Source organism: Ciconia boyciana, chromosome 3, assembly GCF_034638445.1.
Source record: "Ciconia boyciana chromosome 3, ASM3463844v1, whole genome shotgun sequence".
In the NCBI taxonomy this organism is placed as follows: domain Eukaryota; kingdom Metazoa; phylum Chordata; class Aves; order Ciconiiformes; family Ciconiidae; genus Ciconia; species Ciconia boyciana.
The window spans coordinates 120,066,457-120,090,107 of NC_132936.1; the positions used below are offsets into that span (position 1 = coordinate 120,066,457).

At 39.9% G+C, this 23,651-nt stretch overlaps 1 protein-coding gene across 5 annotated transcripts in view; it reads right to left on the bottom strand.

Annotated features, from left to right (window-relative positions):
* Positions 1 to 23,651, bottom strand: part of MACROD2 (mono-ADP ribosylhydrolase 2) — an 897,148-nt gene that overhangs the window by 56,887 nt on the left and 816,610 nt on the right. For 4 of the 5 annotated variants that reach the window (XM_072857426.1, XM_072857427.1, XM_072857424.1 and 1 more), the window contains 2 exons: positions 16,196 to 16,237; positions 8,789 to 8,872 (listed from right to left, as the gene is read on the bottom strand). In XM_072857426.1, coding sequence (XP_072713527.1) covers positions 8,789 to 8,872; positions 16,196 to 16,237 — 126 coding nt within the window. The remainder of the gene's footprint in view (positions 1 to 8,788; positions 8,873 to 16,195; positions 16,238 to 23,651) is intronic. The other variant, XM_072857425.1, reaches the window with a different exon arrangement.

The window sequence follows — 23,651 nt, forward strand, 5'->3', positions numbered from 1 at the left end:
GATAGGCACTTGCTCTCTCCTCTTGGCCTTTTTCTTTGAGATCAGCAAGAAAATTCCCCCCCAGATGATACATACCCTCATTTATATTTGGTAGAAAACAGGCTAAACAGTGATCAATCAGCACACTCAGCAAGCTGGCAGAGCAGGCAGCACTTCTAACTAAACGAGAAAACCGGATACTCTGCGAGTGCCTGCCCACTTTATGTTAAGGAGAGGTATTTAGCATGCACAGTGATATGCCAGCTGCAGTAGCAGCCCCAAAACGAAGCAGATGATATGATAAATAATAAGCCGGCAGTCAGATGGGAGAGCGCTGGGATGAGATCCCTATGAAAGTCCAGAGGACAAACTCTCAGCAGCAGCACCAGAGCAGGTTTTACTATTCCCATTTTCTCTGTGAGACCCCGGAGGCATGTGGCTTTTTACATCTTTCACTGTTCTTGCGACAAACATGGCAAGTCAAAAATATTAACAGCCTGCTGGCCTCTTGGCTCTTCCCATTTCAGAGCTGAGTAAGTGCTGGGTTTGCTCATACACCTACTCCTCTTCAGCAGTACCTTTCTTCACAAGCAGTCAGCGACATACTTAGAGCTGAGGCTAAAGTCAGTGTCTCAAAAACTGGTGCAAAAAAGCCATTTTCCAGAAGAAAACAGAATTGCAGATAACATATCTTTAGTTAAAGGAAGAAATTCTGCATAACCAGTACAAACCAGTCTACTTCTACCTCTCCTACATAGATGTTGTTAATAATTGAGAAAGCTTTCTCACTACTGAGAAAGTTGTACTTATATCATCCATAGTGTGTCAAACAGTCAGAGTAAGGTTCCTTCAAACAACCTCCTCCTTCCTGGAGTAGAAATAAAGGAGACAGAGGGCCAACGCCTCAGGCTTACATCTTGTTTGCCACTCTCACGTATCTGCATACGTACCACATCCCCCGAGCACTGGGTTTGACCCTGTTACATCCCCACATGGCTCTTGCCATGCAAGTCTGGGTGCAACCTCTGGTTCTCCGGGTAGCCAGCGACCACGCATCTCTCCTGCGGTCTGGCCTGCAAACCTCTCTTCAAGCTGGGCCACGCTTCTATGACAAATGCAAATACAAACCAAGATCTGGCAGATAAAGGATGCCAGTTTTGAATTATCTTTTTTACAGCACAAAAATATTGCCACAGTAATCATACTAATGATATGAAGGTCCTTCTAGGATAACAGGGAAACTAATTAATGAGAAAATTAAAAATATAGGCCTTGATCTTACAGCTGTTACATTCTGCACACATCAGTAGATACGCTGACTTCAGTGAAACTCCTAAAGTGCGAGAAGAAAGCACATGTATATCCATACATATACTCAAGATCATACAGCCTGCAACCATTTTCAGACTATTCCAGTGACAAAATGATATCAGACATAAAACAAGAAGCACATACACACAAAGGCCATTATTGTAGAACTACAAACGCATTAAAATGAATCATTAGGGTGGTGGCCTGAGGTTACTGAACATTTTAAGTTTGCATTTTAATTTCTTTTAATTAAATTATGATTTAGGTCATTTTTAATCACTACTTGTATATAACCCCTTTGGGGTAAATTTTAAGAAGGGTTAGTAAAGAGTTATCTGCAGTAATTGTTCAATGGAGTTATGAGACTTCTTCCCTCTGTGCTGCTTCAACAATTTACCTCACTGCAGACGCAGACCTGAATGCACTGCTGTCAATGCACCCAGCCTAGCGAAGTTGTCAGCATAATAAATAACAGGTTTTCATTTTCATGCAGCATTTTGTCAAGAATTGTTGAGGAGTGTGGGAAAAGAATGAGAAAACTGTAGCTTGTGGGGATTATCTCAGAGGTTAAAAATAACACTATTGTATTTCACCTATTTAACGTCCTGAGAAATATAGGAGCCTAATCTAAAGCCCACTGAAGTCACTAGGCGTGTTCCCCTTGCCTCACTCCCCCGTGGATCACAAGGCAAGTAACTCGGCTTCATTATACCTTTTCTGGCCAGGGAAGAACCAGGGGACAACAGCTACAGCACCAAATGAGGTGCTTGGAAGACACAAGCACCCAGATTTGTCCCAACCCACTTCATACATAACATGGCTGGGAATGTTGTGCTAGGCTGGTTTTTCACTGGGTATAACTCTTCTGTCTGACATACAGCGTGACTCAGATTTTGCAATACAGGTGCCTGGCAAAGAGGCATTTAAAATTTCATTCCCAAAGATGCTGATCATCGCTATTTCTGACAATCTGCAACTGTTCGAAACAAATGAAAGCAGACACCTCCTGAGAGCTTGAGCTGTCCAACATAACCAGAATATGGACATCATACCCGAGACGTCATACGCAGCCCATACAGAGGACAAAGACACAACTGGCATTTTGATGCAAAAAATACACACGCTGTGCTGCACAAGTATTATCACTGTTATCATAGCATACAGAAGCGGACAGAAATTGCTCGTGTGAGTTGATGCATGTTGAAGAGCAGGCCGAGGCAGAGCTCAGAGCAGAATGGAGGAGCCCTGGCTCCGAGCCCTACAGGCAGTCCTGTCTAGGAGACAGAGAAAGGAAGGGACCCCATACGTGAAGATGAACAGTACAATCACAAGTTGTGTTGTGTTTTCTATGTCAATTTACTATTTGTTCATACTTTCCTGGTGTGCCTAAGAGACTAGGTAACTGCACACCATTAAGGACTGCAGCACAGCTGCTCTTCCAAGCCACAGTCAAAATAAAACATGAGACCTATTTCAATTTTTTTGCATACAGGTCACAAAATCATGTGGTGTGGCAATGTAACAAAGTGAAGAAACGGACAGAGAAGCCACACAGGAGATCACACTTCTTAAAAACAGCATAAAACATGAACCAAAACATGCACTATTTTACATCAATATTTCAGAATTAAGGGACTAGCCCTGTCTTCTGCACTGGACCTGAATGATCACGATGGTTTACTGTTATTCACATCATGGTTAGAAATGAGAAATGAATTCCTTGACAGATGAGTCCCCTGCAGGTACGCTGGCTTGTCACTGTGTATAATTCTCCTCTGACAACATTGCATTAGTCACTTTAGTAACTTAGTATTTTGCACCTTACCTCATCTCAGGAGAAAGAAAATCTACTCTGAAGCATCTAGTGTGAAAACAGGAATTGCAACTGTTTGCCTGGTACGGTTTACACACACATACATTTGGCTGCTAAAAGAAACCCAAATGGGTAAATGGTCAACTCAACAGGACTGCACTTCACCTGCAGAGGCCAAAATGAGCTGTATTTTCAAAGTTGTCTTGTGTAGCCACTGCACGGCAATTTAATGAAACAGTAGAAGCCACTTCAGCAATGAAAAGAATCTTCTAAGAAGGGTTTGCTTGGAGAGCAAATACAAATAAAAATACAGATAACAACCTGTTTTTCCCCTGGCTAAGTGGAAGATGATCACCTGATATTCTGAGAGCTGTAATCAGTCAAGACAGATGGTGGACTTCAAAACAGAAGTGAAAAAAGAAGCTATCAACCCAAGTGGATAGGGGTTAATAGCATCACTTTAAATATAACCAATCGGCATTAAGGTGAAACATTTTACAGATATGTTTGATACACACGCTTCCCAGGGAATTTCTTCTGTAGGACTTTATCTTAATTTAAAATTTTATCTAAGGACTTGGTTTGGTGGCAAAAAGAATACAGTAAGTTCTAAGCTATATTAATAAGAAGTAGCACTTTTAAGGCTGAATAAGAGAGTGTGTGTTTTTGAAGTATAATTACGTGTCTAGCTGTTCATTTTTAGTACATTATGAGTAGAGCAGAAATTTATTGAAGAATATTATTGCCCTGTGGGATGCAAAGAAGAAATGTAGCTACAATTTCTCAAATGATAAAAGAATTGCTTGCTATAAACCGAGGAACATTTTAAAACTAATCAGAAGTCAAATCTAGTTAATATTAATCCATACCTTAAAGAGAGAGACAATCAGGTCTACGTAGTATTAGAAGGCCCTTAGAAAAGATGCTTTGAACATCGCTGTGTAACGGTACCATGGTAAGACCCGGCTGCTGTTGTACGCACCCCCCAGACCCAGGGAGGCTTAAGCCCACCTCAGAGGAAAGCAGCACAAGCCAAGCACTGTTGACTTTTGTGGGTGCGTACACTATATCCCTCTCTATGAAGCTAGGGAGCAAGCAGCAAGGCTGCAAAAATTGTGGTCTATAAAGGAGAACCAGAAAGGGGAAGCCTTATGTTAATCTCACAATGAAAGGACTAAGCTGTAAAATTAGTTTTATTTTCTAGTCCCAAGACTATGCACTTTTTGTCATTGGATAAAAATGTTCTGGGAGAAGGGATGAGGAGCCAGGGTGCCTCTCTCTCAGCGAGCATCCTACCTCATCGCCGTGACCTGCTGAACCAATGAGTTGGCAAGATAAGATGCGACTCCATTTCGCCTCATTTCTACGACGTACTCCAATCACTAGACTGATGTCTCTTGCGGATGGAGCACAACTGATTCTGAGCAAGGCAGGAGCCTGCCGGTGAGCCTCGACTCCTGACACTGCCGAGCAAGATTTCAGACGTCTGATGTTGCCCTTGAAAACTAAGGGGTCGATAGGGCAATGACCCCATCAGGCAAAGGAACTAACTCTACCAACTATCTTAAAGGTGATTTGTATTCATTTTGACCTTCCTGGCTTGGCTTATTCATCAAACTGTTCTCCTTCCCACCAAGTGAACAGAAAGCAGACAAAGTTCATCCTGGATGAGAAATTCCAACAGACCAGCTCCTTGCACATACAGTGGCCTCAGCTAAGGTGACTGCATGAGACTAATCAATCTATCAGGAAGAATCTGGTCATTCATTTTGGAAGAAGCTTATGAGAAGAGCTGGAGCAAGACAACTTGCAGAGCTCCAGTTCTGTTAGGGAATGGAGGATCCTGACCTCAAGAGGCACAGAAATGGCTTTTGCTGCATGGATTATCTTCCTCCTGGAGGAGGAGAAAGATCAGGCATTTATGCTGCTGTTATTAGATGTATTAGTCCTCTTTGACACAATATTGATCACCTGCACGCCATGGTGGGAACAGATAGGGCAGCTCTTGGGCAGGCTCTCTTTTATATCTTGCTGAGAAATCCCGTAAGGAAGGAAAGGGCAAACAATTTTGCTTCTCCCAGTATCAAGAAAATCTATTGCACACACCTCACCGTTCAGCACATATAGGAGGACTTTTGGGGAGGTAGCTAAGAGAAATAAGGAACATTTTATATTTTTGTTTTGTTAGACTTTTGTAAAAATTGTTTGCTTTTGCTTGGTGACAATCAGTAGGATGAGAACGGGTGACCTGTAGCATTTGTACTAACTCATGGCTGCTATGCTGTGACAAGTACTGCCATTTTGTCTATGTAATTACTTTAGGATTGTGTTACGAAGCTACTGAAGTAAGACGTGCTAAGTTTTGTTTAGAGCCAAACATACTTTTCTCACCTGAGACTTTACAATCACTCAATCACTGAGTGCACCTGACCGAGGGGAAAGGCAAAATTATCACTGGCTGATTTTACTCTCCCAGGACCCTGGAAGGGGATGGGGCGGGGGGGGGAGAAAATTGCACTGTATGTTTGCACATGTCAAACCTGAAATACTGCAGGGAACCTGCGAGTAAAGAATGTTTCTCCATGTATCCAGTCTATTCATTTCCCCAGACAATAACTCGCGGTACAATGAAAAACTACTGAATACAACCATTGACAGGAGAATCTGCTATGCAGTTCACGCTTGCTTTTCTCTATCAACGGTCTGAAGGCAGAGAACAATATATCTAATAGCATAATAACAGACACCATTAATACTTTAGAGGTTCAGTATAAAATTGCTTTCATTAGCATGTCAAGTGTTTATTTTAGCTTACTGCAAAACAAGCTCCTTACATACAGCCACTTATTCAACTTTCCTTGATTGCAGAGAGGGTAATAATGAAGGAGCCTACTTTCTGTGATCTTCTGTGGAGATTTTTACATGCGCTGAAAAGATATTGCTCCATTACCTCTAGCCAATGAACCAGCTTGGTGTGCTGGAGAAAAATATTACAGCAGAAATATTACTGAACTCAGTGGAATAGTTTTTACAGACTGCCACAAGGGCATGCATGAGGCTGTTAAAATAGCAAGTTGTATTCCCATCTTCAGTCTAAAAGGACACTGACAACTAAGCAGAGGAAAAAATATCTGGTTTTCCTGTGCCTCAGTGTATATTTGTTAAATATTTTATATCTGGTCATGTTCCCAAGGGGAAAATAATATCTTATGTTAAATATTAGTATCTTTGGACTTGCTTTTATTGCTAAAAGCTGTGGGTTGGGTTTTTTTTGCTTGGTTTTTCTTTTTTTAAATTTGGGGTACCTATAGCATGTGAACTATCCCAAAGTTAAAACACGCTGAACGCAAAGCACTTCAGTTTTACCACGAGGAAAATTCAACAAAGTTGACCTCAGGCAGAGTTTGGCTTTATTGTGTTTTCTTTGACACTTTTTATATGCATTAGCTACTCAGAAGTTCTTTTAAAAAGAAAAAAAAGAAAAAGGCAGTTTTTTGGAAGTGAAGACAAACTCCTACCTAAATAAAATTACTCAGACATGTAGTTCTGGTTCATGTCACATATTCACAGCTTTCATAATCTTCAAGGCTCCCCATTAAAAGTTCTTCTAATTAGTCAAAACCAACAGCTAATAATTAGAACAGTAGAAATCAAATCCTGTTCTCAGACAAATGTGTGCAAATCCCATTTACTTAAATGGAAATGGCTCACAGGTGTGTTACATTAGACTCTAGCCCCTTGGCAACTTTATAGGAATTCAGTGTCTGGAGCCTAACAGCTTGACTCCTCTTCAAAACAGAGGCACAGGTAATGCCACAGAAATCTGATCCAGGTTTCTTCCCCAGCCCCCCTCACTAAACACTTTAATTACCTTTTCTTCCCCTCCGTCACAACCACCCTCAAGTCTAAATTTAGACTTTCAATCCTAAATGTCACAGGCCTGATTCCTGCCTAAGGAGAAGAGGACTCTGTCATAGGCTAGATTAAATTCTGCAGCAGAGATTATGTGTTACAGGCCTCAATTCTGCATCAGCAAAATCTACTGTACGGCATCGAATTCAAGGAGTTCAGGCACTTTACAGCACGAAGGTAATGCAATCATTCTATTGCCATGCTATTTACTTCACCCTTCCAATGCATTTGTTTGCGCTCCACAAAGTGAACTGTAGGTCACCAGGAAACATTGACAGGCATAGTAAACTAGGAAACCGTAGCTAGTAAGCCACAGAAATAGTGGAACACCACCAGTTATTTTTCCAATGGAAGAAAAACCTTACAGTTTTGCAACACTTTTTTTTCCCCTCCTTTTTTTTTGACACTGATACAATGAAAGCTTTTAGCCACACTCCAAATAAAAATATATCATAAAAACTATTATTGTTTCGCCTATTTAGGAATATGGAAACCGACACCACGATCCCACACGCCGTTTAGCCTGCATACAAATTGACATGTGGTTTGTCATCACTGAATTCTCTAATCCAAACATAAAATTGGTATTTTAATTTTGGCTGGGTTTAGTACCGCATGAAAGGAAAGAAGACCAGTCAGGATGAGATTTCTTGGGTCTTCCCACACCTTCCAGGCGATGACAGCTATTGCTTTAAGTACTTGCCATTAACAACCAGTCACAATGTTAGTGACAGGATGTTACTAGCACTTACTTAAAGTGATAGATGTTAACATTTTTCTGTTCTTTATGACTCACACTATACCCCAGTCAGAATATTTTAGGAGCTGAATGCACAGTGCTGGGTCAAAATGATGAAGATCGTGGAGCCACTGGTTGAGGTGCAGAATGAGATGTGTCATCTGAGGAACATTAGGTCAAAGAGAATCCATGATAAGGAACTGTCATGGATTAAAGATTAAGGTTCATCCTTTTAACTATTTCACATAAGGGCAATTCTCCAGCATTGGGGCATTTTGCTCTTCCACACGTACGAAAGCAATGTGAAACTCTGCACTCTGAAAATGAGTCTTTGATGTTAACATCTTTTAACAACTCTCCCAATGAGATACAGATTAAGAAAAGATAATATGATCCAATTTTAGAACAACGTAGACCACATTTACCTCCATACACATGACAAGCTGCCCTGTGAAGACTCAAGCGCAGGAAAGCACTCTTACAGGAACATGGCTATAGGCATAACGTTAAGCACCTGTGACTTCTGACCATGGACAGATGTAATACACTGCATAAGGTCTAGAGCCATAAACACCGTAACTGGAGTGGAAAGGGATACATCAAACATTTATTGTAGAAAAGGAAAGCAAGAATTTTATTGCTCTGTGTTTTGCAGCAGGTAGGTGATTTACCTGCGCAACTTAACCAACCAGACTATGCCCCAAGCCCTGCACAACATGCATCACATTTTGTATTATTAATTACATAGTCAGAACAGGTTAGAGATAAAACAGCAATAATTTCTCATTTTATATCAGCAATAATTAGTAGCCCATCACATCAAAACAGCATTTGTAACTCTGAATCTACCTTGAGATAAAATATACTTCAGAAGAATTACAATCTCGTGATCTAGCCAAAAGGAACTTTCCAAGTGTGTGCAAATAACATTCTTAAATTAAAGTTTTCCAGTTCTTTCCAAGAATTCAGAGTAAACTTTTTCCCCCAAAATGCAAAATTGATTAATAGCTCTGAAAAGCTGTCAGACCACCTACCTTCAGCATCATCCTGCAGGTCCTCAGGCTGCTCTGCTTTGCTCTTTGTTGGAGATGGAGGCTGGCCTTTTTGTTCCAATCCTTCTTTAAACATAAAAAAAATTTACATATATTCTTTTGAAATTGTTTTATTGTAGCAAATATTACTATGCGTGATACTGCAACTGAGAGTACCTTTTATCTCAGCACTCCATTCAGTGCCCGATGCCTATCTTTCTATTATTAAAATTAATTACTGCATCATCTGTTCTAAAAGTAATAATAGGCATCTTTCAGCATGGACTGGACTTTCCCTAACTTTCACGTGACAGCAGCGAAGAAAGTTCACGCTAAAATAACCTATTTCTTCACAACCTCTTAATCTCTTCAGAAATAAAAAAAATTAATAATGTTTTTAATTTGTAGTTTTTAACAAAATATATGTTATACTGCATTATGGAACTGTGGGGAAATAATCTGAATGAAATTATTTTTCCCTCTCAGCTCAATTCTCCATTCAATGTTAGAACACACTAACAAATGAATACTGACTGAAATTAGTAATGAAACGAAAGGTAGGGAAGCAAGTTTGATAGTGAAGTAAAGTTAAGGAAATGAAAACTGGGAGATAGTAATGTTCTGGTTGAAAAAATCCATTCCAACCTTTTAGCCAGAAAGCAACAGGAAGATGGAGGAAAAGGAGAACCTCCTAAGTAAAAACAGTAACTGAGGCCAGTGAAGTTTAAGATCTCCCCTCTTTGTAGGGACTGAAGTTCACAGTGTTTAATATCAGTTGGTTAAACTTCAAAAATTATGAACTTTTTCTACAATATCTTCAAGATATCCTGTCATCTTAACATAAAGGATGAAATTATTCTTCGTTTGCTAAGATAGACCTCAAGGCACAAACTGGTAGCACAGAAAGCCTGTTAGAACAACAGGGAGGCCAAGCTGGAAATTAATCATAAAAAGTATTTGTAAATTAAGACATTTAATGAAAGCAGGTTCACTAATTAAAACATTCTTCAAACATTGTTGCTTAACCATGAAAGCAGAGAATGGCAGACAATTAAAACTCAATTCATTGCACCTATTGAATCTATTCAACCGCGATAGGAAAATGACTTTCTGTCAAACCTCCTGATTCCCTGTGGCCAACTGAGGGCTTGGGTGAAGGAGAAGCCTAAAGAAAACACACTTTTGTGTGTGCTGGAAAGAAATCTTGACCACTTGTAAGCAGGAAATGTAGGAAGACATATGACCTTGCTTGATTTACCCCTGTTGCCACGCTGTGAGAATAAGAATCATGGTATTACCTCAAACTGATTAGCTAATTAGCAACTGGGAAAAAAAAACTATCTACATGTGTATTATAAATTGCTTAAGTGTTCTGAAAACTCCATCTCTTCTGCTGTCATACATACCCCACACAATCATCTACTCTGTATGTCGCTGGATTTTTAAACAGCTCTCAGCAATCACATACCCAGTTCTCATAAAGGACTCGGCTCTGCTAAGAGCTGTAGATGCTATCCTTTTATTTCCTGCCCTTCCACAACTACATATATCTAGAACTAAAATGCTAAAAGTTTCCAAACAGGAGGTATGAAAGAAGTAAGCGAGGATGTGGAAAGGGAACTTGCAGGGTCAAGTGGAATATTGTGTTAATTCAAGAGACAAAAAGGGAGTGAATGGTTGGCTTTGCATGGAGCCCAGGAAATTCAGAAACTTTCTTTGTCTGCCCTCCTAGGAAACTGGTTATTCTACTGTACCTACGTCCAAAAAGAAGAGCCACAGATTGGGAAGCTGGCAGGAATTTATGTGAAGCCACAGCTCAAAATGTCAACAAAAATTCCAGAATGGAGATCTGTATGCGAGTAATTAAATTCCATCTCGCTTGCTTAATTTTCAGGAATGAGCATTACCCAAAAAAGCCAAACTGAATATTGTTCTTAAAAATTTCTTCTAGAACGGAATTTCAGTTTCATTATGGAATTCCATTTAGTTCAGAGCATGAAGGGCCCTCAGCGATCAGTAAATAAAGCAAGTTACTGCAAAGCAGAACATGCTTTGAGGTTTGGCTGGGTATCAGGAGGTAGACCTTTCCCGACAACACTTAACATAGCACATGTCACGTGTCATGTCATCACATTTGCTCATCTGAATTTGAAATTCAAATACAATATTTTGAGGAAAACAAGAGTTTTCAAGTGCTAAGATGAATTTATTTCTGGAGTGGTGAGAATGTAGGAGTAACCACAAGAAATACTGTGGGGAAAAATAAAGACAAAACCCACCAAATAAAGACACAGTTTGTCAACCCTTTAAAAGGGTCACTCAGGAGCAATGGTGATAGAGTTCAACAAGAACTTCAATACAAAAGAGAGATCCTGAAAATAACCAGGCTTTCAAAGATTGATTCCTGCCAACACTCTCCCATTCTTTGAAGAAAATAACTTGAATATTTATAGTGGACCATATTGATGTATGGCTGCTTTGGTTCTAATGCCACTCTGAACTACCTGCTACGTTCCCTTTTTTGGTTGACAACGATTCGCATCAGGGAATCGAATCAATAGGAATGTTTCAATCAACATTCACCCCCTCTAGTGATGAATGTTATCATCTAACCAATCTGTGAGGCTTCCTCCAGTCCCACAAGTCAAATGTCAATCAAGTTTAAGTGCAACTGTCCAGCCATGTCTTTCAGAAGTGTCTGAATACATCTGGTAATATAACTGACATCTTAATTGACAGCACAAAGATGGGGAGGGAGGAGCCTTACATTCAGAGAAGTCAGAACTGTTACTCTCTCAAAAGAAGTGATTTTTTGCACTCTATAGAGAACCTTTAAATGCTCACAAAAGGATGTAGAGGAACTGTCCCAGGAGAACAAGATTTCAATGACAATTTGACTGCTCTTTAGCAGATTTCCCTCATTCCAGAGGCAGAAAAGGATTTGTGCAGGCTTCAAAATAATGTCTCTTTATTATGGTCAAAATACAACTCTTAACCCTTTCTGCTCTCCAACAGTACGTATGTCTTTCCAAACAGTTAGCCAAATATTACAGAAATGTGGCCTGCAAGTTTCTGTTTAAAAACAGCACACCTAGACAGGTGTCTGAACTGATCGTATTAAAAGCTTTTCTAATCATGATCATCTGTGCAAAAAGGTTTCTGAGCTCTAACACTGGGAGAAATGATTCTTCTTTCTAGGCTAATTCAGAGGGTCAACAAGCCACTTAAATCTCACAGTGTGTCTCCAAGTAAGCTATTCCCAAAATCCCTCACAACTTCCAAATCACCCTGGTTAAAGTGATTGCTATTTTCACCCCAGAAAAAAAAGAGAAAGTCTCCCTCTAAAAAAAAGTGTCCAATATAAGAGTGTGCACACAGTGGAACATACAAGTAAATTCTTTATTTATACAGCATTGTTTATAATAGGGCTTCCCTTCTTAGTGTGAATGAGATCCTTCGTCCTGCCATCCTAGCTGGCTGTGGCTTCTGAAGTAATGAATAGGTGGTTAATTAGGATGCTCAGGATAGAAATGGGATAACCAGCAGGGCATTTATTATGAACAACTATTAGATGGGAAATGAGAGACAGTAGCGTGGCAACATTCACACAGGTGAGGTCAAAAGGTTTTGGCACCTGGTGGACAGTGAAGCCAAACAGGTTGGAGGGAGAATATAGATTCAGAACTGAAACTCTTTTCTGTGTGTTTCTTTTTTCTTTTGTTTTTTTTGAATGGTAAGAGAATTAACCTATGTCAGTGCATAATAATGCGATACCATTGTGTAGAAATCTGGACCATGCTTCTCATAATAGCACATGCTTCTAAAATTTCCGCATGCAATCACTGCAATTATGGCAGTATCAGGGCTTATTTTGCACGCTTCTGTGCAGGGATATATGAATCTATAGGTATAAAAGTGAAGTCCTTCAGAAGTTAAAGTTTAGAATAATCTTCCCTTAATGGAGCTTAAAACATTAAGCATCATGACTCTGCAGTGTTAAATCACTGAAGTTAAAGGTAGACAAAACTATTAGGTCATCTGGCCCTTCGCTTTGCTTGTGTAGGAAATCATTCATAAAGGAAAGCTGAGATGTAGAACTGCACAGGTCCATACCCGCTAGTACTGTAGCTGCCCTTTTGACTCCAGCCATTCTAACAGCAAACTGTATGACATATGATAACATCACAGCGCTCTGAATTAAATGGTGCCATTAAGTCAGCAGCTGCTACAAGATAACAGCACCCAGAATAACAAACGATGGATTAAAATCCCGTGAGTCGAACGCCATTAAAAGAGTGGTCTTGAGTGTGTATATTTAATAAGACTAGGTTATTTTCATTTTTTAAATGTTTTTCTTATTCTGTACATCCAATATATGCAGTGATGTTAATGTGATTAACTTGCTAAAATGATCATTCATGCTTGTTGATTTTATAGTATTAATGTAGATATTAATGGAGATTATCTGGCAGATGTAATTAAGATATTCCCTTATTTATTTTGAAGAGAAATCATAGAAAGAAAGGCCTTTCTGCGTATAATGAGATATTTGCACTTCAGGGTGACAGAAACACAAGACAGATTACTTTCATAATGTATCCATCACTCGATAATACACACATTTGGTCATCTGTTATTCCTTACTCCTGCCTAATTCTCTAGCTGTTTGCAAGGCTTAATCTGGTGCGCACCGAAGTCAATGGACATATTCCCACTGACTTCTGCTGCCTCTAGACCAGGATCAGGTTTTTTTCCTCTAATTCTTGCCACCAGGTTTAAATTAGGACTGATTCTGTAACCTCTGCCTCATTCTACTACATTCTTCAAATGGAAATTGGTACAGATACAATGAGTCTACATCTCATGTGTGTCCCCGTACTTGTCCATGTTTTCTCTTGATTCGGTATCGGCCCTCAGGAACACCTAGCCAACAGGAAGTTGGAGGCATGGGAATTTAGGTGAAATTTTGAATATTTGAATCTCTGCCAAAGGTTCTACACATGTGTGTAGTCTGCAACATGTGCTCTCCAGGAATCCAACACTTCTTCCCTCCCCCCTTTTTTTTTTCCCCCTCCCCTTAAGCACAGGAATTGGAGAAGTAACCCCAAAGCAGATTGGATACGGACAGCTCAGAAAAACAGGGTCATCGATATTGGTGCCAACTGCTGAGTCCATCTGCTGGAGTCATGACCCATGAAGTCAAGTGGAATGAAGAATGATTATTCAATTACTATCTTGAAGTGGTGACTAGAAGTTGCTACTCTATTTTTTCCCTTAGAACAGTAAAAAGCAGATATCCTTCAAACTGATAAAAATCTGAGTATAAAAATGAAAACTTCCCTCAATGCAGAAATAATGTATGTATTTATAGTTCCCACAAATGCATCCTATAATAATTAAAAAGTCCATACACAAATAGGTCAGAAGGGCATAACTTTTGTATATCTGCCCCATTACCGGAGCAGATATACAAAAGATAATTCTCTTTAGCCATATAGGTATGGATTGCTGACAATCAATGCACTGATACCCAAAATATCTCCAAGTGATAAAGAAATAACCAAGTACATGCTGTTGAAGCTCATAGCACCCTACAGGCAAACCTGTGAGGGAAGCTATGATCTCATCTATCTCATATGCACAATGAAACAGACAGGTAGGGAAATATCTTCCTCAAATGACTTAATTCAGTGATAATGTCCCAGAGCAGCTATGTAGCTTCACCCAAATTAATGAAGCTGTGAAGGATACAAGGCAAGAAAAAAGAGACCAGTTATAAAGTGGAAACGCAACTCCTTTTAATTCCAATTTAAAATGCTTAAAAAAAAAAAAAGTCAATGTAATTTGCATAATCTCCATAAAAGCAACAAGACAAAAAATGCAAAATAATTGAGCTTATAGAAGTATACATGCCATGATAACTGTAAAAAATGAAATTGGAAATGTTAGATGAATACTGCAAATTCAACTGTAGGATAATCTTTGGCAAATGTTTGCTGTATAATGATGGTCTTTATTTTTCTACTTTATGTATGTATCTATAACTATATCAATATCAATCACACTAATTGTATTAAAATTTCTAAAAGTTCCTATCCAGTAATCTTGACACCAAAAAGTAATTATAATTATATGTAATAAAATCAACAGGCCAGAACAGCAATAAAAGAATGTGCTAATCCATCAGTGTAACACGTATCTATCTGTGTATATCCATGTTTTCACATCTATGCATATACACAATTTTTCAAGTATTTCTAATTTCTAAGCTAATTAACTGGTTGCATAAATCATCATAATCCATTTGTCTTTAGGACAATCTTGCCAATTTAAGCAGCCAACATACTGCTTCAAAAGCTTTTACCTCTGTTTTCTGGCTGGTATATCTCTGCCTTTCTCCATGTGGCTCTTCTTTCTGACCCCATATCTTTTCGTAAAGAGAACTGGAAGTTCCTGCACAGTCACTGGGCTATGATGGGATCAGGGTCACAGAGACCTAGGGGACTGTGCACGTGCCTGGTGCACTGTCACGGATAGGTACTAGCTGGTTAGGAAGGAGAGGCAGAGAAGAAGAGTAGGGGGAGCTATGCTGCGTATAAAAGGCAGTCCTTCACTGCACAGAGGTCTCTTATGGAACAGGAGATGTCCACCAAGAACCTCTAGGTGAAGGTCAGCAGGGTGCTGTGGTGGAAGCCTGTTACAAAAAGCCTCATCAAGAAGATTAAGTGGATGAAGCTCTCTACAAAAAACAAGCGGAAGTCTTCTGACTGGAAGCTTTTGTCCTCATGGGAGATATCTAATCCTCTGTCCTCTCCTTTTCTTGTTCCTCAGGGCTTTCTTTCCTTTATACCTATCCATCATTTCCATTTCAAGTCTATCCACATCCACAAACGCTAAACATTGACACTTGTTTTAAACAGCAAACTAGGAAGACCAGGAAAAATGTCCCCTGAAATACTGTCCAATCAAGTTCAACGTATTTAAAAGTTTGTGGGAGACTTTTGCTACCGTTTTCATTGCAAACAAATCATGGCCACTAATCAGAACTGCAAATGACTCAAGAATTGCTGTATTCACACCTTTTTACAGACAAAGAGACTGCACAATTTTAATTATTTCCCATTCATGTTCAAACTAGTTATTAATAAATAGCAACCAAGTATCACCCAGAGGCTCATAACAGATGATGACATTAAAAAGGTAGTCTCAGGCATTCTTATCGTGTGCTATTTATTACCAGGGATGGTTTACCCTACATTATGTTAAAAAACAGAGATGACTGTCGTAACATTGGCAATAAATGATTGGCACTGCTTATCACAACCAAGACAAATAGTTTCAAGAATTCTTTCAGTTTGGTTGATGCTTCGGAGAAGTGATATATTTTAGCATAAAATATTGTTTACTCACCTGTCTCTTCACTCAGCTCAGTTCCTTCTTCATTAGCATCATCTGTCAAAAAAAAAGAAAGAAAATTATTAATAAGAATAACAGGAAACATCTAAAATGAAATATCCCATGTTTCAAATTGCCCATATCTTAGTTTACCTCCTCCCATTCAACATTTTGCAGTGAGATCTGGAGGTGGATGGGAAAAGAAGGTTTTGATACTAGACTGTTACTACCAGATACAGAAAATGCAGGGAATAAAGACAGGGAACAAAATTCTTCATAATTTACAGAATTCTGCAAATTATGACTTGTATAAAATGCAATTGTGTTCTCTTTTCTAGCAGAAGTTTTGGTTTACTTGTCAAGTTTCACTTTGCTTTGTTTCCCAGGAAAAGCTGGCTATGTTAAGAAGAGAACTAGTTATCCAGAAATCATACCACATAAAGAAGTTACTATAAATTTGCCAGACAGGACTTCGGTTTAAGACCAAACTTGGGCTATCCAAGAATTGAACACTTGTAATTATTAAGATGATATACGAAGAAAGCAGATTCTTTTTGCAAAAAGCTGCATTTCAGTAACAAAGGAATTGCTTACTGCAACTTGTTTTGATGAGGAAAAAAAAATTATTAGCCATAGTTAATATCTAGGTAATTCAATGTTCCAGAGTCTTAATCATCTAATGGAGAGCTCATTGACCACAGAAGTTTATGTCAACTATGTTCCTAATTCATATAGACTCCATTTATACCCTTTAAAATGGATTTGGGCACGCGCAAATTCTGTAGCAAGCCTACCATTTCCATCTAAAGCTTAACATCTTTCAAACTTTCATATGTGCATATTATGACCACCATTTGAACCCAAAGGAGTTTTGCAATATTATGATCAATGGTAGTGGAAACTAACAATAGTATTTAGGTCCTAATTTACAGGGTCAGATCTTTACACTGTAAACTCTGCTGAGACCCAAATGCTGTGACACTCACTATGAGGATTAAGCTCTGCTTTCATCAAGATTTGGAGCCTGAAACTTTATTTTAAGTAGCATGAGAACAGAACAAGTGCTTAATAATAGTGGCCTCCACTGGGAATTGTATTTGCTATAAGCATTAAAATCACAAGCAGGAGAATTTCCATGGATGCTTGTGAATCTACAGTAGATGGATCTGTATCCATCCCTCTCCCCCTTCCATCTCATTCAGACATGGTCTGGAGGGCAGGACTTTCAGAAGCCACTAAACAACAGCAGGTTACGTTTCTCTTGAGTGCACTTTAGTACGGCCCAAAGGATCAGGACTGAAAAAAGTCACTGCACATTTTACTTCCTTTCTCCTTGTTCTGCAAACAATTGTTTTGGAGATCAAAAAGACACGTGGACCTCTACTGTACAAATATAAATTCGTACACAGAAACTTTAAGGAGCTTTGACAAGTAATTTTTGAGATAAGAAAATGAAAAATCTTGTTAAAGCCAATGAGAATTCTGTCACTGAATTGAACAGAGCCAGGATTTTCAGCTGGAGCCCTGACATTTTTCAACAAACCACTCAGAAAACATTTGGTTAACATAGAGATTATTAATTATTCAGTTTCCAATAACATGTTCTTTCCATGGAAGCGTTTATAATGAAATCAGCATGATAAAATTTCAAATTAATCTAAGACTTGACACTAAATCAGCAGAATATAATATCTTAACATACATATATCACCTGGTCTTCTGCGGAAGTTCTTAATTATAGTTCTGTAAGTGACTTGGAATACGAAATTCCCAAAGCAACAGAATAGCTTCTAAGCTGGTGATAATGGACACAGACAAGAAATCTGATGTTATTAAAAAGTAGTGAAGTCATTATGCAATATAATTATGAAGAAGCAAAGACTGCTTTTGTGAACTAATTGTGAATTAAAGGCTGTTTTTTCTGGGAAAAGGAACCTAAGTCTTGCTGAAAGGCAGTAAAGTCCTTACGTAGTTTCTGAAAATGGAAGTTGGGCTCCCAACCTCTTGGTGATCTCTAGGTCATTATGGTGCCTTTGAAAATTCTACCCCAATCTAGATCTGAATCTGAGTTTCACTTTGGCACACAACACTCCCCAGTCACTTCATGTGTCTCTAATTCTTACTGTCACACTATTAATGCATTTGGTGGAAGTGCTTCCCTGTCAAATATAAAGCGATTGCTTTCACTGACCTTGATGTGGCTGGCTGAAGTGACAAACGCCATGTTTAGTTGTCAGAACTCTATGCCAAAACCAATTATTTGAGATAAAAAACAGTGTTTTAGCAATCTATATCCAAAATTCATTCACTTTCCCCCCAAAAGAATGGTATTACAGGCAGTTTCTTGGTTACTGGTTCTGAAGAAGTAAAAGCAAGTAAAAATATTTTTTACTGAAGCTCTACATGCCTAATATAAAGCCAAATCAGTGCCAAGATTGCTATAAATTAGATTTGTAACACCTAGGGTTGTTTTTTGTTTTTTGGGGGTGGTGGTGGGTTTTTTTTTTTTAATGTTCCCTATATATTTTTTTACCCTTTCTAGAGGAAGCCTCCTAAAGGTTTGCTTTGGTTTGAAATACGCACCACAGTCAATCCCAAAGCAAAACTGAGTAAAAACACAGAAGAACCCAAGAGTGAATCTCTGACACCAGTAAACATTTCCTTAAAGACATATTGACAATATTTCTTGCCCAAACTCCCCCCATTTGAAAGACCAGAGGTGAGGTCCTCTGTAACTCTCACCCTTACTCAAGAGCTGTTGAAAAATAACTGACTAGGAAAAATTGCTATAGTGTGTACATGCACGTACCCACTCTCGGTTCCTCTTTTGTCTGGAGAAGAAGAACAGCAACCTTTCACATGGCTTCCCCATTAAAGCCCTGGATTTTGGGAAGCTCTACCACGATGAGCTTGCTGGAAAAGGAATGACAGACCTTGCAGCTTGGAGTGAGAGGAAAACTGATAGTGACTCCCTGCAAGGGTCAGCCCACCCCCAAGAAAACTTGCATCAGTATTTAGAAGGCTTAGGACACAAGGAAGCCATCTAATCCAAAATGTGTCATATGGTCGAGAGCACAGAATTTTCCAGCTTATAAATTGGGCTACAGTATATAAAATTAAGGTATTGGATGGGTGATATATGGGAGAACAGTTTCCAGTCAAGTATAAAATAATTTACAGTTGAGAGTCAACCTATGATTGAAACTTGCCGTCTAACTCTAATGCTATCTGGGGTAACTATATCTCTAAAGATCACAGAGCTTTGCATTAGGGAGCAAGTTGCTCAGAGCATACACATTTGTATAAGTCACAGGCTCCCTGGTAGAGTCATGTACCGAGTGATGCCTGTTACTCTTTCATTCCCCTCTCCCTTGTTACCTGCCAGGCTCTGTGAAACAGAATAGCAGCACCATACCTGCTTTTACTGACACTGGAGAAGAAGATGCCTTCTTCTGTTATAGACTTTTCTTTTTCTTTTGCCTTGCTGGTCAGGTTCTTTCTCTGTGTCACTAGTCATTGCATAGAAGCAAACACAAGCCAGATGGCTAAAACCATCAATCTGTGTTAAGACTTATGTTAGGAACAGAGAGGTGAAAGGCTCTAAATACCGCTGCTAATCCCCAAAGCCATTAAACCGCCTCCTCCTTGTTGCTCATGCTCCTATTTGCATTCTTCTTCATGTTAGCACGCGGAGAGTCTACGCTATACAAACACCTTTTATTTTTAACTGTGCATGCATTGAAGAGCTCTTACACAAGAGCCAGCTCCCCGCTGCAGGAAGCTGCTGTTTCATCTGCATTCAGGGCCTGCATCCTGGGCTGCCGGCACTCCCCCAACAGCACTGCACGCTGCTAGCTCCTCCCTGCTTTCCTCTAACCTTTCCTCAGCTGCCTTGTCTCATCCTTCAGGATTTGTTCCTTTTCTCAGCACTTTCTGCTGTTTCCTGATTTCCAGACGTTTCCGTATTTCCAGCCAACCCACGTCTCAGCCTGCTCCTCCTTGCAAGTTTGGCTCCACGTAGTGAACATAACCATGGGAGGGGAGGGGAGGGCACTGTGGGACCAGACCAAACTCCCCACTGCAGCCTGTATACACACGCACTGGCAAACAGAGCAATGAGATGGGCAGAGCTGTACAGGAGGTTGAAGACGGTGATCATACTGCTGATGCAGTATGATAAAAAAAAAATCAAACCAAAAAAACCCCATAAAACCTTTTAGCACTGACAGCTGCAGCCATCCCGTTGAGCTTATTTGTTATACAAAAACAGTGGTCCAGCTGAAAAAGTTCCTGCCCTCAAGCATTTTCCTAGCAGGTACTTCATGATTGCCTGTACAGTTTCCACTACAATAACAGAGGATGTGCGGCACAACAGTCTCGCAACATTGAGGAAAATGTATCCCATTTCGGGGCAGTCTCTGCTTGCTCAAATGAAACGCTTCTCGTGTCCAATCTTGGAGCAGGCAGCAGTGTGGGCCAGATTACCCACCTGATGCAAACTGTCTGAACCATGATAATGTCAAGTTTCCAGCAGCTGAAAAGACCAAGTGGGTTCTCACTCTCCGTATTTCCCTCCCCCACACTTGCCTTTCCAAAACTTTGTCCCAAAGCTTCACCCGCCTATCTATGTTATCATCTTAACGTCCTTAGGGAGCTTTCTAATCATGTGTCTCATGTCTGTTTTCAATCCTTGGTAATTTAAAAATCACTTTTTGATTGCTTATGGCCCCTGCTGCTACCCAACAGGAGCTTCACAATAGTGTACAGGCTCTAAGTCCATCTCAGCCTAAAAGTCTTGACATTTTTGTAGCATAGTAAACCACACAAGAACACCCTAGGGTTTGATGAAGCCCAAACATACATGAGGCTCGCAATAACCTAGGAGCTCATAAGCATTTTGGGTTGTCCTGATCCCTCCAACTCAGTTCTCCACTGGGAGAATACAACAGACTGACCAATACCACAGAAAAAGGGAACATTTTCTTTGAGGAAAAGCAGATTTGGAAATCTCTGCCAGATGAGATCAACTAAACTCAGGCCTGACTCTTTTCACATCTACTTGTAAAAAACTGTATTTTCCATAAAGCTTTCCCTCATCCTTAGTGCTCATAAGAGGAAGAAGAAAAAAAGAAAAAGGTAAAACAAAAAGATGCTTAACAACAAAGCACATTCTTCTGCTTTGGAAGAAGAAATAGGACTTCTTTTGCTTCTGAACATTTGTATCCTTTAATCATACAATCCTGCATACAGAGCAATAGGCACTATATAAACCTCCACCTGACACTAAGCAAGTTTAATCAAATTTTTTAGTCTGATTATAAAGAAACTTCCACTGATACACTCTGTACATCCTGGCCTTATTGCAGCACTGGTGCAGTTTTTTTTCCCCGTGTTGCTTAGTTACACCAGTCCCACAACACCAGAGTCTCACTGAATGAAAAATGTGTTTGTAGCTTTTGAAGCCATATCAAATAGAAATCCTTAGTACCAACCTCCTAAGAAGTTCGGAACTGGTTTTTTTTGTCACCACATAGATGGCTTCTTTTATGTACCATATCACTTGATCTGCTGTAAAATACATATACCAGTACCAGCCTCAGCTGCATATAAAGGCTATGCGGTAGCTGCCGTTCCCACTGCGAGTGAACTGGACAACATTGTTCCAGTGCAGGAAATGGTGCTCACAGCCAGGATCAGATTTGGATTTCTATTTCCCAGATGCTTCTACCTTACACAAAAGAAATGAGGCACTCCTTGGGAAAATATACATCAGTTTTAAAAAAAGAACCTATTGCAAAACTTCCTTATTTCCTCCCTGCCCTAAAATACTGAAAACAACTGAGTTTTGTTTACACAAGTAGATTTCTCTCCCACGTGTATGCTAATGTAGTAGTCACACACAAAATGGTATGTTTTGCATGTGGCAACACATTTCTAAATACAAGCTTCTAACAAAATCTCATCAGTAACCTAAGGCAGAGGCAATCAAATGAGACAAACACAAATTTAACTGCATCCTTTGCAATTAGAAGCATTCCAGCACGTGAAGTGAATCAGTCAGTGACCAGAGAGGACAGTTTATTTTTGAGCATGACATAAAATGCATTTGGAATGCTTTACATGGGATGCCACAATATGCAACACAGCAGGAAGAAAAGATCCCTGATCAAAGATGTATTCACGTAAGGTATTATACAGAAAAAGCTTCTGTTTGTTCACCTTCTGGTGCCAGACATCTGTGTGCGAACCACTGAGCGCAAAACAGAACAGCAACACATTCCCCGCCCCCCCAGCCTCTCCCTGAGCCTAAGGTAACATATAGACTGTGGTGATTAATAGCCACTGTTGGACCAGTCCTCTGTTGGTCGAGCTAATCCTCTTTTTAACTATATTTAAGACCTACAGGCTCCGTGGCACCTCATAGGCATGCATTCTTATACTCTAACTATGTGTCAGATGAAAAACTACTTCCTTTTGCTTGTTTTCATCCTGATTCATCATTTCCTGGGACACCTTGCGCTTCTTGTGTTACAAGAGATGGTAAATAATTGCTGCATATTCACCTTTCTAATTACCGCACTCATCATCTTCCCTGTGCTCTCCCACTCTGTTAACACATGCAGCAGCCTGGTCCTTGCAACTGCATGACCCCCGTGCATTCAAGGGCATCCTCATCGCCTGCCACTTCGCTGTTTCAACGCAGCCCTCATCCAGGTGTCTCCCAGGAGCCGGAGAGCTCAGGGATTTGGAGTGAGTGGACAAATACACAGAAACAGCCATTTCCCTGACTTACAGATTGACTGCAGGCTCCATTGTCAGTCTCACAAAAGGAGACAAGGAAAATGTCTACAAGATGCTACTGGAGCAAAGAGGAGGTGGCTCCACTTAGCAAAGCAAAAGCTCGTGACAACGGCGCTTTAATAGGTTATGGTCCCATTGTCTGTCCATACCCTGCTCCAAGCAGTGCCATTGCTGCTAGCAGGAACGTGGAGGCAAACAATTTTCCAGACCACATAGCAGGCAATATCACAAGCCTCTGTCAAACCATGTACAACCAGAGGATCCAAGCCCAAATTTTGAGGTGACTAATACTTGCAACACACAGTCAAGGTCTAGAGCAATGCTCTGTCAGCTGTCAGCCAGGAAATAATTCGGAAGGGATCATACCAGGACGTTTTATTATGATTCAAACTGAAGCAGGAAACTCCCCATTAACTTTTTATTGGGTACTGGAAACCCACTGCCATGTTAGAAGGTGCTAGGAACCCTCCCTTGGTCCGCATATCTCCTAAGGTGCTGAAAATAGTATCTGAGCCATTAATTACATACTCTGCCTCCCAAGCACCACTCCTGAGCTGCTTCTTGTTCATCCTCCTGCACTACATTGCGATGCTGGCAAAAGGGGCTAAGACAGACAACCCCAATGAGTGGTAGGACTGGCACAGTCACTGCCACGGCAAACGAAGGCAAA